Source organism: Camellia sinensis, chromosome 5 (assembly GCF_055761805.1).
Source record: "Camellia sinensis isolate YWXY chromosome 5, ASM5576180v1, whole genome shotgun sequence".
Taxonomy (NCBI): domain Eukaryota; kingdom Viridiplantae; phylum Streptophyta; class Magnoliopsida; order Ericales; family Theaceae; genus Camellia; species Camellia sinensis.
In genome coordinates this window covers 110,930,765-110,947,499 of record NC_138965.1, presented here as the reverse complement: position 1 = coordinate 110,947,499, position 16,735 = coordinate 110,930,765, and the positions used below count along the sequence as shown (strand labels likewise).

Below are 16,735 nucleotides of genomic sequence, written 5' to 3'. Positions count from 1 at the left end.
CTATTTAATAATCATAATTGATATTATTTAAAAATTTAAGTGTCTTTAAAATGTAAGCTAAAATTTAAAAAAATTTTAAGTCATATAAAAGTTCATTTTATTCTGATTGAATTTATAAATACTAAACATAAGTATTAATATATACGATTATAAACTCATCCATCACTACCACTACTGCTACCGTTACTGCTACTACTACCACTACCACCACTACCATTATGCCACCGCTATTATTACCACAAACAGCACCACCATCACTACCGCTACAACCACCACTGCCGCCATGCCACCATCATCACTATTGCTACCACCACCACCATGACCCCGTCGCCACAACTACTACCATTACCTTCATCACCATTGTCATTATTACCATAACCACCACCATCATTTACAACCACTACCTTTGCTACCACCACTACCACCATGCCACTACCACTACTGCCACCACTATCATTACCACCACTATGCCACTGTCACCACTATCACCACCACCACCATCACAATATAAAAATTAAAATATATAATTTAAAAATAATAAATTTAAAATTTGATTTTATACCTATCAAACAACACATTTTTAATTCAGTACTTAAATTTTTATAAAATAACCCCTCAAATAAAAAAAATCAATTTTCAATACTTAATTTTCAATTTCAGCTTCATCAAACAATACCTTAGTCTTACTCTAACTTTGCTACTGTATATGTTGCTTTCTAGTGCATTAGTGAAAATTATGCAAGGATTATTTTTTAAGGTGAGGCTGCTAATATTGTGGCTAAAGTGAGGCTGCTAATATTATGGCTAAAGTTGATTTGAACGTGCATTTTTTTTTCCTAGATACAAGTCTTTGAAAATAAATAAATAAATAAATAAATAAAATTTTGCTTGATTCATCATGTTTATGATTATCCTTTCAGTCATTTTAATGTCTTAAGAAAATTCTGGAGCTTAGCCAAGAATATGAAGCCAATCTCACCCCATGACTTAAATTAATAAAATCTTAAAATCAATTTAAAAAATTGTATTTATTTATAAATTAAATAATTCAAAAAAAATATTAGCATGTCATGATTATATTTCCCTATCTCTATCTTATAGGATTAGGTATACAAAAATCAAATTTACAATATTTAAGTTGAGTAAGTCATTCCACTTGTCTTTATGATTTTGTGGTACTTGAGATTGCATGCCATTTGTGAATCCTTAAAATTAGTTGGAGATTTGAAGAAATTATGAGTGAATGATATTAATATCAAATTTGTTTGTGCCAAAAAAAATAATTTTTAAAACAAACAAAAATCATAGTGATCACAGTCATGCACCTATAAGATTCGGAGAAATGGCAAATAAATGGAGTAGTGGAATTTTTTTTTTACTACAAATGGATTTTTTTTTTTTTTTTTTTTTGTACAACTCTGACACACAGGAAGAGTTAAACCAAATACAGGAATGAATATACATCATGCACACAAAAAAGTTGTACCATTATGAAAATCGACAATGCTACGTAGCTCAAATTTTGTGGCTCAAAAGTGGCTCAAATGGCCAAAACGACGTCGTTTTGAGTACAGAACAACATAAAAATGGCCAAAACGACGTCGTTTTGGCCATTTGAGCCACTTTTGAGCCACAAAATTTGAACTACGAGACATTTTCCTATGAAAATATAAATTTTTTTCCCACTGCTCTACTTAAATGCAATTGTCCCATAATATTACTCATATGAATGCTGACTAAATAATCAATACACATATCAATCAATCTGCAAGACAACTGTTCAAAGATTGCAAGTAATTTCAAAAAGGGTTAAAAAGGAGGGGGGAAAAAAAAAACAATTATGAAAGTATTATGGAAATAATGGGTATGTGCCAAAACTAAAAGGTAACATGATTAGATATTTATATTTTATAATAATATGATAAATAATCATACATATATTGCTGACAAATTGCTTTGAGTTGCCTTTTCATTAAAGGACTTTCATGAAAATTTTCGGATGATTTGTAACTCTATTTGAAACCATAATAAATAGATAAATTTAAATCATCATTTTTGAAAAAAAAAATCATATATATATGACATCTATGTTTCAAAAAAATTTAAAAACAAAAAATAAAACAAAATAAAAGCAAAGCTTATATGTTGTCAACCTAAGTGAATATTATCGTAAGTTTTGCTAAAAGTAGTGGAAAAAAAAAATAAAAAAGAAGAAGAAAGAAATACAAATCCAAACTAAAACTCTCAAATGCCACAATCAAAAAAGAAAAAAAAAAGAAAAAAAAAGAAGAAGAAAAGAAATTTCCATAAAAAATATTATAATATCATATGGGTTAACATCTACAATAAAAAAAATAAAAATAAATAAAAAATGAAAAATATTTAAAACTTGTATTAGAAAAGTTGACAAAAAGATTGAAACAGATGTTGATGACATATATGGTGGAAAAGAGTTTGAAATCTCTGAGTAATATAGCTGCTATAATTGTTTATGATTTTTGTATTTACATTGTTTGTTTTAGGTTTTTATTTTTTTGAATGACTACGTTGTTATATATTTACAAGTACATAGTGTAGTATAGATAAATATGAAATAATATCTTGGCAAATCAAAATCGTAAATCATGGGATGTACCATAGAAGAGCTTCCTTTTCAATTGAATTTTAAAATAGATTAGTTTATTCTCTTACAAATCATGAAATAATTGGCTAATGGAATTTTTTAAATTGTTTAAAATTAAAAAAAAAAAAATCAAGAAATTAAGTATAGTATTTTGGAGCTCTCAACAGGCTTATCAACAGAATGCCATTTTAGAACTCTAATAAGGTTTTTTTTTTTTTGTTATAGATAGATATGAATACATATGAAATTTATAATAATTTTTTAAAATATTTTATTATTTTTAATTTTGTGTGAAGCCCAAGATTTTTACAATTTGTAAATTTTTTTTTTTTTTAGTTGTGAGAATAAGAGATTTGAAAATTTATTCTAAAAAAAAATTCAAGTGTGTGAAAAGATAGAAATATGTGCACAAAATAGACAATTTTTGAATATTTAAAATTTGACATCGTTATTTTTCTATTATGATAAATTGCTTCATATATTTAATAGCAACATAAATATGCGTTTTGAAAAGAATTAGTATATTTTCCTTTTAAAAGTCATAAATCACGGAGTAATCAGAGTTTTATTTTTTATATTGTTAAATGGAGGCTAGTCAATGGATTTTTTTTTTAATTATTTAAAATTAAGAAAATTAAGAATTTAGCATGATATATTAGAACTCTCACATCCCTTCCCATCAGAAATTCCATTTTTCTTAATATATAGTATGGATTGCACACACATTACGTGTGTGGCCTGCTAGTATTTATATAATATAAGTGAAAACGTTGTGAGGCCTTTGAGCTTAAAACTTTCAATACAATTTTTTTTTAAAAATTTTTTGAATTTTTAAAATACATAAATACACATATCATTCAATTATTAGTTATTACATTTTAAATATAATTAATAATTAATTATTTAGTTCATAAGGTAATAATCATCAAATCATTTCAATTTAGAAAGTAAATTAAATTTGAATTGTTATTATTAATTTCAAAGCACTTTTATTTTTACTGATTTATTTCAATATGGTAATGTTTATATATACATGGATATATTACACTATTGTATTTTTGAATTCTTTATATTAAAAATATTTTTAGTTTTAATTTGCTTTAGAAATAAAATCTATTCTAAAAATATCTTATGCATAAACATAGACAATGTTTTCAATTTTTTTGTGTTTATAAAAATATAAAAACAAATGTGTCATTTAATCATTAGTTTTTGCTATAATATTTATGATAGTTTATTTGCTAGCAGTTAAACCTTTGCAATTTAATTTATAAACTCATGTTATAAATTGAAGATATTCATAAAAAAATTATCTTTCAATTGAAGCAAAAACCATAGCATGAATTGAGGGTTGTACATAAGTTTATTAACATTAAACTATAATTTATTTTTAAATTTTAAACAGTTCCAAAATTATTATGAACCAGTCAAATTAAACTCATTAATAAAAATTTAAAATAATATCTTCATAATTAATTTAGTTTTTCCTACTTGAATCAACACTTGGTCTAAATACATTTAGAAAATTCATTTATTATGAAAATTGCTAAGAAATTTGAATGTCATTGCATCTATTATATTTAGGGAGGCTTACCTGTAGTAGAACTTAATAGGTAAACTTATTATCCAATAGATCCTATAATAATTTATTAGATTTTCCATCAAATACTATTAAAAAACGATAGTATTTGTTAATTTTCAACAATAATTTAAAAATTATATCACAAAAAAATATTATTAATTATAAATTTCATCGATAATTTACAATAATCATCACAAAAAAATTACTAATTTTAAACTTTCAACTACTGTTTAAAAAATTCATCATAAAAAAAGTCACTAATTATAAATTTTAACAACAATTTATAAAACTATAGCAAAAAAATTCACTAATTATTAATTTTTAACGACATGCAAAAAAATTGTCACGAAAAATTATTTTTAACGACGATTTTACTAAAACTTATTATCAATAAGATTTCATGAGAATTAAATCCAATTATTACCACCTATTAGTAATTTTCTCTAATAATAATAATAATTATAATAATAAAGAAATAAAGAAGCAACAAGAATTAAAAGAAACACAGAAAATTGCCAGCTACAATCAAATATATGACTTTGCCAAAGAATGAAAGCTACTCCATAAAAATGAATACATGCTTTTTTTCAAGTAAATCTTTTCTAAATTGAATATTTAAAATGCCACTTTTGGGCATTTGTCCTCGCTTTTCCCCTCTTTTTTTAAATATATTTTTTATTTTTAATTTCCAGCCCAGTGTAATTATTGTTTTTGAGTGGTAACACTGTTGATTGAACCACCATGCCGTTGCATGGCAATAACTGGCTCATTGCATCTGGAGCACCTGAATGACGGAGCCGCAGAACACCGTGATCGAAGGCAGTAATAACAGTAGCTGCCAACAAAGAAACCACATTAAGTTTTTAAGCAAGAAACCATATTAAGCTTTTCATTGAACCAAGCTGACATGGAATTGTTGTTCTAAAACATTCGTTACCATATAGATCCTCCCCAAAACATACACACGAGGGCTTACAATGATGCGCTATAATGAAATCACATTATTTACAAAACTTTGATCCAGTATCTTGAAACCTGGACTGAAACATGAGGCTGAAACTGTTCCAGGTTACAAATAAGCAGACCAGCTCAACATCAACCCAGATAACCTCTAAGCTATTGTTCCAAATAACACTCCATTTGTTTCAGTGACAAACATTTTCAGAAAAACTTTTTCTGGAAAATGTTTTCAAGTTTATCGAAAATGTTTTCGGTGAAAAACATTTTCCTATCTATGGTTGTGACCTTCAAACTAATGTACAAGTGGTTGTACTAGTGGGGGTGGTGGTGGTGATGTAGGACATATGGCACAAACTAAAAGAATAAACTAAACCCTAAAACTAAAAAATAAATTCAGAGGAGGAGATGGAGATGGAGATGGTGACGGTGTGGTGGCATTGGTAAGATCTTGTTCCAGAAAATGTTTCCAGTTTTGAATTTCCTCCCAAATAGCTTGTTTTAGCTTGTTTTCCATTGTCCATGGAAAACTTTTTCCATTGACTTCATTTTCCGTCGTACCAAGCGCCAGAAAATGCAAAAAAACATTTGTCAAAAAATATTTTCCGTAGAAACAAATGGAGCGCAAGGGGCTTTACAATTTCATAGAAAAGGGGAGTTCGAGTTTGAGAACGGCCAATTCGCAAATAATGCCAAAGGTTAGGTCTGTTAGCACTCCTTTCATAATTTCAAATAAAAGATTTAAATATTGCAAAATTGCATGAGATTCTTAATAAAGTAATTACTAAACATATTCTGGTATAATTCTTGAACTGTTCTTCTACCATATATTTGTATCAATGGAATGCACAATGAAACAGGATAAGTGAGAGAACTGCCCACCACAAAGCAGTCCGATTACTGTTTTGAGATATAATCTAGGATTCAAAACATTTCGATCCATGCCATTTGGGCTTTCGATTATAAGTGATTTGCATGTATGAAGTAATTATGGTCAATAGAGAAATGAAAGTATAAGGAATGTACCTGTGCTGACAGGGGAGAGCTAAAAATGGAATATTTGGGCTCGCTAGGCAGATGGGGCATACAGCGTCATCCACCCCTGAATTTGAAGATTTATCCTTTGAGAATGGATGAAGAAATTTTTTAATGGATGATGAATTGAGAAGAGGCAGAAGTAACAATAACATTTCCTGCACATCAAAGTAAGATATAAGAGAATATATTCATCATGAACAGTGGATAATATGCAAGATCTTTACTTAGCAATGCACTTCAATTATTAACACACGTATTTCTCAAGAAAACAATGATCAACAACATAATTGAATACATCTTTACATTTCCAAATTTTCCCTGTACCTCCATATAACCTCCTCAGATTTTTATTTTGAATTTCAAATTTTGATGACTTTTCAGTTTTTTTTTTTCCCTCCTACATTCAACTGGTTGATTTTCATAGCACACACATCTAGTACAACATAAAGTACTTTAAAATTGAGCAAAAACTTTTGCGGTACCAAGACAATGGAGGGGAGGGGGGGGGGGGGGGGGGACGGGAGCAGGGGGGAAAAGAAAGATATTTTTAGGTCCTGAAGAAGAAACTGAACATGATAGATCCAGAAGTGTGCTTAGAAGAACACACCATACAAAAAGGCATCAAGCAATGAATAACAGTACAAGTCAATTGGCCAACAACTCATCAGTGCCTACCAACTAGAACATATGAGGACCTATAATTTTGAAATTTAAACAGACAAGCCTTTCCTAATATTCAGTTGCTGAAGTCGATAGTTATGCAAAGTAAAAAATAAAAACTTTACCGAGAATTCATTCCACACTAACTGGCGATTCATGTACTCAAAGCTAACAGCTCTGTTCATATTAGGGCTTCCATAGACAAGCCTTGCTTGTAGTACTCTCTCAATAAGATTTCGATACCTGCATTTGTATAACATGTGCAAACTACAGAATGTTAAAGCTATATAATGTAATGGAAAGACAAATCCTTTCCTAGTCAATTACAAATTTACTAAAGGAAAATAATTCTGAAAGATTTATCTTATAGAAGCCAGAGTCTCTTATTCCAGAGCATGACTTACAGGTTTAGTATGGGTCATTGATACTTATAAATTATAATTATAGTTCTTTTGTTCTTTAGATGAAACATAAAGATGATGCAATGGCATGCCCTATATCGACAGGAATTCACCACCCAGACACATCGTTCAATAACACATTGGAACTTCAAAGTTTTAAAAAAAAACCCTGCAACAGAATTTCATGTTATTGTATCATTGCATTCATTCAGTCTTGTTGAATGTGCTCATCCACACTCACATTCTGCATTTAATATATTTCTATAGCCCCCACTCCATTCCAAGGTCAAGTATTTACTGACGCTGCATTTCGAAGAACTACACAAGGAGAATGTGCTAAAACACATACCTTCCTGTGTATAGAAATATAAGCAGGTTCCCAAATGAAGCAGCTTTATAAATTCCTTCGATGCGTTGTATTAAAGTCCATGCTCGGCGTGCCAGTGGCCTCTGAAAAGTATGAAAAGATGAGTCAGATCATTTTTTTCGTTCATATTGTATCTATATATAATTGTTTAGCAGGAAAAGAGAGCGATCTCATTATGCTTGCACCTGCTCAGAATCACCCCATCTACGGAAAGCGGAAAATGATTGTAAACGAGACCAGATATATTGACCACCAACAGTAGCAACACAATACCACAGTTTCTGTGCAACAGTGAGTCCAGCTCCTTCCAAACCTGTTCTGACTGGAGCATGTCACACAAAAAACAAACAATATAAAACTTAGGACACAAGTAGACAGAGCTGGGTTAATATCAAATTTAGATGGGTACATCAGGTGCAATTTGGGCCCCTTTTTTGTCTTGTAACATGAAACTGGGCAGTACTTTTCTACCAAGGAACCATATGAAAAGAGATTGGAATCCTAAGTTGGAGCATATTAGAATAACTCTTATGTGTTAACTACATTGTAGAATCACCTGAAAAAAAATTGCAAATTTCAACTTTTGGATCAACTTTTGGAATTTAAAAACAATTCATAATAAAGAAACATTTACTTAGACTTACTAGAAAAACTTCTTATCCAGTGAATTCTCAAACAACACAAAGAGCCTTGAAAGTAAGAATATTACTTAACAGTCATTTGCTTTCATATATACAATGCAGGCCAATCCGCGGTAAAACTTAAAGGTAGCATTATATTTAAATACTAGTTGTGTTACTTGGACTCTTCTACTTCTCCTAGTGTACCCATGACCACCCAATATGACAAGGGTAAGCATGTGGAATATGTATATGACATCCTACCCAATTTAGACACTCGGATCCTCTACTTTATATGATATTTAACGAAGAGGACGCTCACATTTTCTAGTAAAAGAACATTTTTAACTTCTCACACGAATAGAAGATATAAATCCTATATATTTCCTAAATCTCATTTAATTTAAAGTACATTTCTAAATGATTTATATTTCAGCTAAGAATATTATATAATATACAATACATGTAAGTATTTGAGAGATGTCCCTATATCCATATCCAACTTTTAGTTGCATATCCCAATATCCTAAATTTAGATTTAGAATTTAGATTTAGAAAGCTCTGATGCTTGCACTAGAGTTCATGTAACATTGAATACTAGTGACTATTTTTTTTTTTTTACTAAGGAAAAATAAAATAAAATAAAATACAAACAAAATTCATTTTACCCCCATGTGGTATAACCCCAAAGCACATTACTCCCTATCTTCTAAAAATATGCACAATTAACTCTGTTTAACGAAAAATGTAAAAAGACTATACCCTCATCATCATTGTAATAGTATATTCCCCTCTCTTCTTCTGGTAACAGAAACTAGAATCCCCACCATCTTTATATTCAACCCAACCACCAGCACCAATTTTAATGGATAAAAAGTATACCCAATGTAATCTCATTAAAAAAATAAAATAAAAAGTATACATATATACATAAACACAAGTGTACAAAGTTATACATACGTATGGTGAAGGGAATAGTCTTAAGATTTGAAAGAATTAGCCTATGTAAAAGGAATCAATCTCAAGATCTTAAGAATTAATTGGACCATATGTTTGGGAATCAAAGCATTGAAACAATTGCCATATGGCCGTGCAAACCAATGTGGGGTGTTGCTTTGATGGTGTGTGTTGCTTCGATGATCATGGCTGTGCAAACCACTAGTCATGTGAATCAATGTTTGTGGGTGCGAACCAGTGGTTGTGGCTAGGGAGGTGGAGGAGGAGAGAGGTGATAGTGAGGTAGGTAGAGAAGGGTGGGGGAGAAGGGGGAAGAAAGGAAGTAGTGGTGGATGGTGATGGAGTTGGTTGGAGGGGTGGGTGGGTAGATGGGTTAGGGTTTGGCATAGTGTTTAAAGTTAGAAGATGCAGAGAATGGCAATTTTGTCTTTACACATTGAACTTTGACTTTAACAACTTCTTTTTTTCCCCTTCTGTCGCACTCTCTAAATAGGCGGGTACAACACAATTTCCATCTATTTGAATGAAAAATTTAACAGTAGCACTTTAGTCTAAAATCATGTGGGGCATGATATTTTAAAAAAAAGCCAGGGGGTAAAGTGCTCTAGGAGAATACCACATAGGGTATAATGGATTTTGCCTCCCAAAAAACTCTCTCTTCATGTATTCCCAATTTACCACTTGTGCAATGTTTCAATATACATTTACACTATGAAGCACCGACACTTCAAAACAAGTGTTGTAGCCGTGTCAAACACACAGACATGGTGGGGACACATATGGGACACGCCACATGGTGTGTCTGTTTATTTAATTAATTTATTTTCAAGGGATACACTAGAGACATGCCAACTTGTCTTTTTCCCCATTTTCTTTAATACTTTTGATGAATGTTGAATGTTTATTATTTTCTTCTTAGATTTAAATACTTAATAGATCATTCATATAAAAAGATATAAACTGTAAGTGTTAATTTAAAAGTGTTTTTTTTCCCTTTAAATATAGAACTAGAATTAGTTTTTGTTAATATTGATTGTTTGTGAATGTAATATTAATCTAGATAGAAAATAAAAATAAATGAAAATATATTTTATTGTTGCGTCCACACTTTATTCGTGTCTTTCATTTTTTTGAAATGGCCGTGTCATGGGTCCGCATCCGCATCCGCATCCGCATCCGCATCTGCATCTACATCTACATCAGTATCCGTATCCGTATCCGTATCCGTGTTCATGCTTCTTAGCATTTACAAAACTTTAGAGTCATAGTTGTTTGTATGAAATAAGAGGGAAATCACAAGAACTTCAAAAGAAACTTGTTTAAGTCCAAGCTACGCAAACCTACAACTGACTAATGAAATCAAACTCCAAACTCAAATAACACACAAAAACCAAAATAACAAAAAAGGCTGAAAATAATGAAAGATGAAAAATATGTGCACAAGACTTGAGAAAGAAGCGATAACAACATAGAAAAAAGAAGGGAAAAAAAAAGTAAGAATGTGAAAAGGTAATCCTGATGGATCATGAGGTGTAGCCTGATAGAACCAGTTTTTGTAAAGAGCTTTTCATCTTCCTTTTTCCTTTGTTCTTTTATTTTTTCATTTTCTCAAGGAATGGAGTTTGAACACTGTTATCCACTCAACCATTCAGCATTTTTATGAGCAAGTTTTCATACCTAAAAAAATGAATTTACTAACGGGATTCAAGATGTATCAGCAATCTGTTATTTGAACTTTTAAAAGAAAGTTACTTTAAGTTTTGGCTGGTTAGAACTTTATATATATTAGTGTCTAAGATGCATGTATTTTCCTACACAACCAACCAATCAACCCTATTTTATCCAACAGTTGCATAGCCCTAAAATCAAGTTACAGAACACAGCAGCTATATAACAACCTGTGTTGCATGGACTAGGATACTAACATCGGATGCGGGTATGTGTCCAAGAGTCAAACCTTCCTAAACCCAAAATATTAGGATATGTATCCAAAAGTTGGGTACAAGTTCTTAGACAAATCTTGATCATTTAAACATATTGTGTATTGAATGATATTCTGAAATAAGACGTAAATTATTAGAAATAGATGTGGATTAAATTAGATTTAGGAAGTAAAGGGGATTTCGATCTCTCATCCATTTTAGAAAATTTTCTTTACTTTCAAATGTGAACTTCAAATATCATAAAATTTAGAGGACCTACACGTCTAATTTAGGTTCAAATACATACCTCATACCCTTTACCCTTTCGCTTATCATATCTGATGGATAGGAGTACACTAGGAGGAATAGAACAGTCCATGTAACATTGGTAGCAACTATTCTGAATCAGCTTGCTTGGTTAGGTTTTTCAAAAAACACTTTTCAGAAAATTCTACTTTCTTGTTTTCCATTTTTTTTGTTTTTACTGAATTTTTTTAATATTTTAAGCAATTTTTTTTTTTACTTTTTAGTCATAGCTAACATAAATACACCTAAAAAGTAAAAAATTTGTGAAAAAAACATTTTAAAAATTTACTATATACCAAAAATACAAAAAAAAAATACGAGAATTCAGTATATTTTTTGTATTTTTATGTATTTTTTAATTTTTAAAAATATTTTTTCACAAATTTTTTACTTTTTAGATATATCTAAGGAAAGTGCATCTAAAAAAGTAAAAAAAATGTTTAAAATTTTAAAAATATTTACTAAAAACAAAAAAACACGAAAACTAAAAAACTAGTTTTCAAAAAACTTAATCCAAAAAACTCAAACCAAACACACTTTAGATTTTAACCATCTCATTACATAAACTTATAAAGAAAAAGTTATCAGATTTGAGGAGATATTTCTTTGATAAATTTTAATTAGATGGAACTTTACACCGTTTCACCTACCATTACTCTTTGGCGCAATTAATGTAAAAGTAATTTGAGGAGACATGTAAAACAAGGAGGAATGATAGGAACCTAATTGATTGCAATCTACCACAAAATTGAAGTGATGCCAATAAAACACAAAATAGGATTATAAAAATTAAAGGGATGGTTCATTTTTGAAGTGTGCAAATCATGTAACAGTAACCAAAGCACAACAGTATCAGTCAACCAACTGTATAAGGAAGACAAGGCAAGAGCTTCTTACCTTTTCCTCTGGATTCTATTGCTCGTTCATCTCTATACCTCAAATTCATGAGAGCATTTCCCGGAGTGGGCATATCAACCCAAATGGAGAATCTCCAAATGAGAAACTCAAGAAAAGCATCAAGTTCAGGTTCATATTGAAATAACAGTCCTGGCTAATACCAAAGAAATAGAAGAGACAAATTAAATCCAACATTAGCTATATATTGATTTCTTCAATAAATAACCAAACAAGCCAAATGATACACACCTTCACTAAAGAAAAGACCTTAACCAACTGTTCTTTCAACATGGCTGACATTTCAATGTCGAGTCGTTGTGCATCAACTTGATTAACTCTTGATATTGAAATAGGGATGATTGACTGTCGACAAAACCACCAAAAACGTTCAAGTATGAGAAGCTAAAAATTGTTAAAATATGAGCATTAGAGATTGTATTCTCTTTTCTTTCATTTTTCCCCCTAGAAACTCAAGAAAATTAACCTTAAAAGTAAAAATTATGATACTACTCAAAAGTCTACGAAACTAGCTGCCTAATTTCAGCCAATGAATGTTGTTATCACAGTAAACGACTTGTTTAAGCTAGTGTATTATGTATATGCTAAGGCACTAGCTACTCACTGCTCTTAATGATGTGTTTGATTGGGGGATTTGGAAAAAGATTTGGAAAGGGAAATGAAAAAGGTGTGTAAAACTAGGTGAAATGTAAGTATATTTTATTGACATTTCACTTACCTTTTCTCTTTCTTTTTCCAAATCCCTTCACAAATTCCCCAACCAAACACAGTATAAGAGTTTCATAGCCCATTTCAAATATACAAAAGCTATAATTATCTAAAATTTAGCACATGAAAACCTAGCTATGCATTCAAATTCAGCAAAGCCCTCCTGCTTTCAGAGTTGAGATAAATAGTTTTTTACGGAAATTAAATTTCAGGACATCCTTTTACCATTTCAACAACTAAAAAGGTCATTGTATTGTGGAACTTGGGGGAAATTAGCAAAAGACTCTTCAAGTTTCAGTTAGCTTCGAGAATAACAATCACTTCACGACTTAGGGGCTGTTTGTTGCAGCTTATTGAAGTTGATTATAACTTGTTTTAATTTGGGAGTACACTGGTACAGTTTCTGCTTATCCCTTATTAAGCAAAAAAAAAAAAAAAAAAAAAAAAAAAAAAAAAAAAAAAAAAAACTGATTATTTAGAAGCTGGGACTGTCTGATTATCAGATTTTAGCTTAAAAAAATTCTACCAAACAGGGCCTTACACTTGATTAGTTAATTCATGGAAAAATTTATCGCATATATAGAAAAAGACAGTAAACCCTAAGTGACGAAAACTAAAGGCAATATTCCATGAAAATTTCAAATTGGAGAAACAGAGAAGAAGACAATTCGAAAGCATACAAGTTTGGGGCTAGAGAGAGAGAGAGAGAGAGAGAGTGAGTGAGTGAGAGAGAGAGAGAGTGATATACCTGGGGGGAGAGAGAGAGAGATTGCCATTGGGGGAGTAGTCTCTGGTAAGCGTCGACCCAAGCGTCTTCAGGAGGTGGGTTGTTGGCACCACTCGATGAAGTTGAAGATGAAGACGAAGAAGAAGCTAGGGTTTCTCTAGGCATTTTCCTTCGTCTCTCTCTCTCTCTCCGCTTCTCTGTGCACAAGAAATCGCAGTCCTTTTTCAGGTTGTTGTTGAGTTGGCCTTCACGGTGGAAGTATAATGTCTACTTTAAAAAATAAAAAAATTTTTTAAAAAAATGGAAAACTAAACGGTATTAAACGGTGTGTAAGCCTCCATTACTGTTTTGTTTTTAGGATAAGATTTATCTCTGCATTATTGGGCCAAATACGGGTTGTTTGGGATAATCTAAATAAGTATATTTTTTATCTTTTTATAAAAAGATGTGCAGAAAAATAGAGAGGTGATATGATGAAAAAAAGATAAAAAGATGTATTATTCTTGAGTTGCCAAACTTGGCCTAATTATGGAAAAAGTTACAAATCCAGAACCAAATGTAGGCCCTGTTTGGTAGGGTTTATTTCTAGATTATTTCAGCTTTTAACTTAATTTAAGCTATTTTGATGTGTCTGGTTCAGCTTAACAATACAGCTTATAGCTTTTTGTAAGTCAAAAATCAACTTATTCTTTAAGTGGGGAAGGAGAAGCTTAATTTATAAGTCAAAAATCAACTTATGTTCACAGTTATAAGCTATAAACTATTTGGTTATAAGTTATAATCACTTTCCCACCGCTCTACCAAACGGGAACCGTAGTGTGTCGATAAAATTTTTCAAAATCAATGTGTGTTGGTTTTAATTTTTTAGAAATTATATATTTTTTGATTATTTTTTTGTTTTAATGAATTTTTTTAAAATTTTAAGTAATTTTTTTATTTTTTAGATACATCTTATTTAGATTATCTAAAAAATAAAATATTTTAAAAAATTAATAATACGAAAAATGTATTGAATTCTCGTATTTTTTATATTTTTGGTATTTAGTGAAATTTCTAAAGATTTTTTTATAAATATTATATTTTTTAAATGTATTTATATTAGGTGTATCTAAAAATTAAAAAAAAAAATTGTTAAAAATATTATAAAAATTCAATGAAAAAAAAAAATTCAAAAGTGAATCCTAAAATTCCAAACCAAACAAGGGAGATATTATTTAAAAAGTTTCCTATATCCCACATGAAAGTTCTTGGAGTTTCTCTAACTCATTTTCTTAATTTCTAATTTTTTAATATAATAAAAGATCAAATACAAATTTAACAAATTGAAATAATAAAATTGAGATAAGGATATACTTGGATTGGGCTTAGGCAGAAAACTTTGGATTACAATTTGGGCCTAAACAGGTTTCAGTATAACTTGGACTAAATTTAGACAACCTCTTAACTTAATTGAACCCACCTGAGTTACACCTCTATTATATACTGAAATAAATATAGCTTGAACTAATGGTGGACAAACGTCGAGTCGAGCCAACATTACATAATAAGAGATTTTGTGTACGTCCAATCCTAGCCTCGCCCTAACATCGAGCCCGAACTCAGTCTAAAAAATAATTATAAATCCCAAGCTTACCCATCAAGCTATATGTTTAAAAAAAATTAAAACATTCCATAATGAAATTCAGTCACACACTATATTTCTTAAATAAATATATTGACATCATTATAAATTGAAAAATTTTGTGTATAAATTGAAAGTTTCTCAAATAAATTCAATCACACATCACCACAGATGTGAGTTTCAATCAAATCAATTAAAATAAAATTTAGATCCCGACAAAAAATATATATATTTTAATATATTATAAATAAATAATTCATTCATTAATTTAATAGCGGGCCGAGCTAAGCTAAGTATAAATCTCAAACCCATCCCATTAATATTTCGACATAAAAATATTGGCTCAACCCAACTTTATGGGCTAAAACAATCTTCCCAAGCCTTAGAAATATAAGACTGGACTGGGTTGGGTAGGCCAACAAGTTGATATCCACCCCTAACTGGAACCCATGACCTTAGATAAAGGAAACAACATATTTACTATACATGTATTTTTAAATTAAAATCAAAATATATATTTTACAAATTTAACAGCACAATCATTGAATAGGCACACATGTGCTAACACAAACAACCATCAGAATGATAAATTTCACAATTACATTAATAAATTTATTAATCTAAAAAATAAAGCTCATAATTATACATATAAACAAAATAAAAATAATTAAGTTACACCATAAATGCTTTATTTACGAAACTTATATGTTCATGATTTTTTTATTGAGAACTTGGGAGTAAAAAAGTCCAAGTCATACCGATAATTATCCCTATGTAAATAGTGGACCAACCTAGGGAAGGCCCAATTTTAGATTGGGCTTGGCCTTATAAAAGTGGGCCTTAGCCTCTTAGCGGTGGTGCTATAAATCAGATTTGATTGTTGTTTTGTTAAATAAAAGAAAGGGCTGAAATTCAAATCCACCCAAAAAGAAAAAAAAAAAAAGGGCAATGGGTTGGGATTTTAAAAAAATTCTTTTTACTTTGAGGCCCCATTTGGAAATTAGTTATTCTACTTAATTTTTTGGATTTTTTACAACAATATATATATATATATATTAGAGAAATCAAATAATATGACAATTTTAAAAATCACTCTTCTCAAATGGAGCCAAATGGAGCCTGATTCTAGGGTTTTTTTTTTTATATAAGTATTATAAACAAAAAAAAGATAATTAGAGAATTAACTCATTTTTCAAACTACTTAAGAAACTAACTTACTTTTTAAAATCACATTTTGAAAATGTAATTTTAAATTGAAATTACATTTTTAACATGCAATTTTATCCTAAAATTGCATGTTGAAAATGTAATATATCTTATGTTGAAAATGT

At 30.0% G+C, this 16,735-nt stretch overlaps 1 protein-coding gene across 1 annotated transcript; it reads right to left on the bottom strand.

The window, feature by feature from the left end:
* Positions 1 to 4,717: 4,717 nt before the first annotated feature.
* On the bottom strand, positions 4,718 to 14,066 carry TED3 (Pex2/Pex12 N-terminal domain-containing protein / zinc finger (C3HC4-type RING finger) family protein). Its single transcript, XM_082869539.1, has 8 exons — positions 13,805 to 14,066; positions 12,580 to 12,693; positions 12,331 to 12,484; positions 7,814 to 7,950; positions 7,611 to 7,711; positions 6,986 to 7,103; positions 6,189 to 6,355; positions 4,718 to 5,040 (listed from the first exon to the last, which is right to left on the bottom strand). The coding sequence occupies exons 1-8, from the start codon at positions 13,946 to 13,948 to the stop codon at positions 4,908 to 4,910; spliced, it is 1,068 nt and encodes a 355-aa protein (XP_082725665.1). The 5' UTR covers positions 13,949 to 14,066; the 3' UTR covers positions 4,718 to 4,907.
* Positions 14,067 to 16,735: the final 2,669 nt, after the last annotated feature.

Bases quoted from the DNA above. Each gene is read 5' to 3' on its own strand.
- TED3 (XM_082869539.1), bottom strand. From the start codon at position 13,948: ATGCCTAGAGAAACCCTAGCTTCTTCTTCGTCTTCATCTTCAACTTCA. The intron at 12,485-12,579 runs GTGTGTATCATT...CTTTGGTATTAG, and splicing joins AGGTCTTTTCTTTAGTGAAG to CCAGGACTGTTATTTCAATA. The intron at 6,356-6,985 runs GTAAAGTTTTTA...TTTGATGTGCAG, and splicing joins TAGTGTGGAATGAATTCTCG to GAAATGTTATTGTTACTTCT.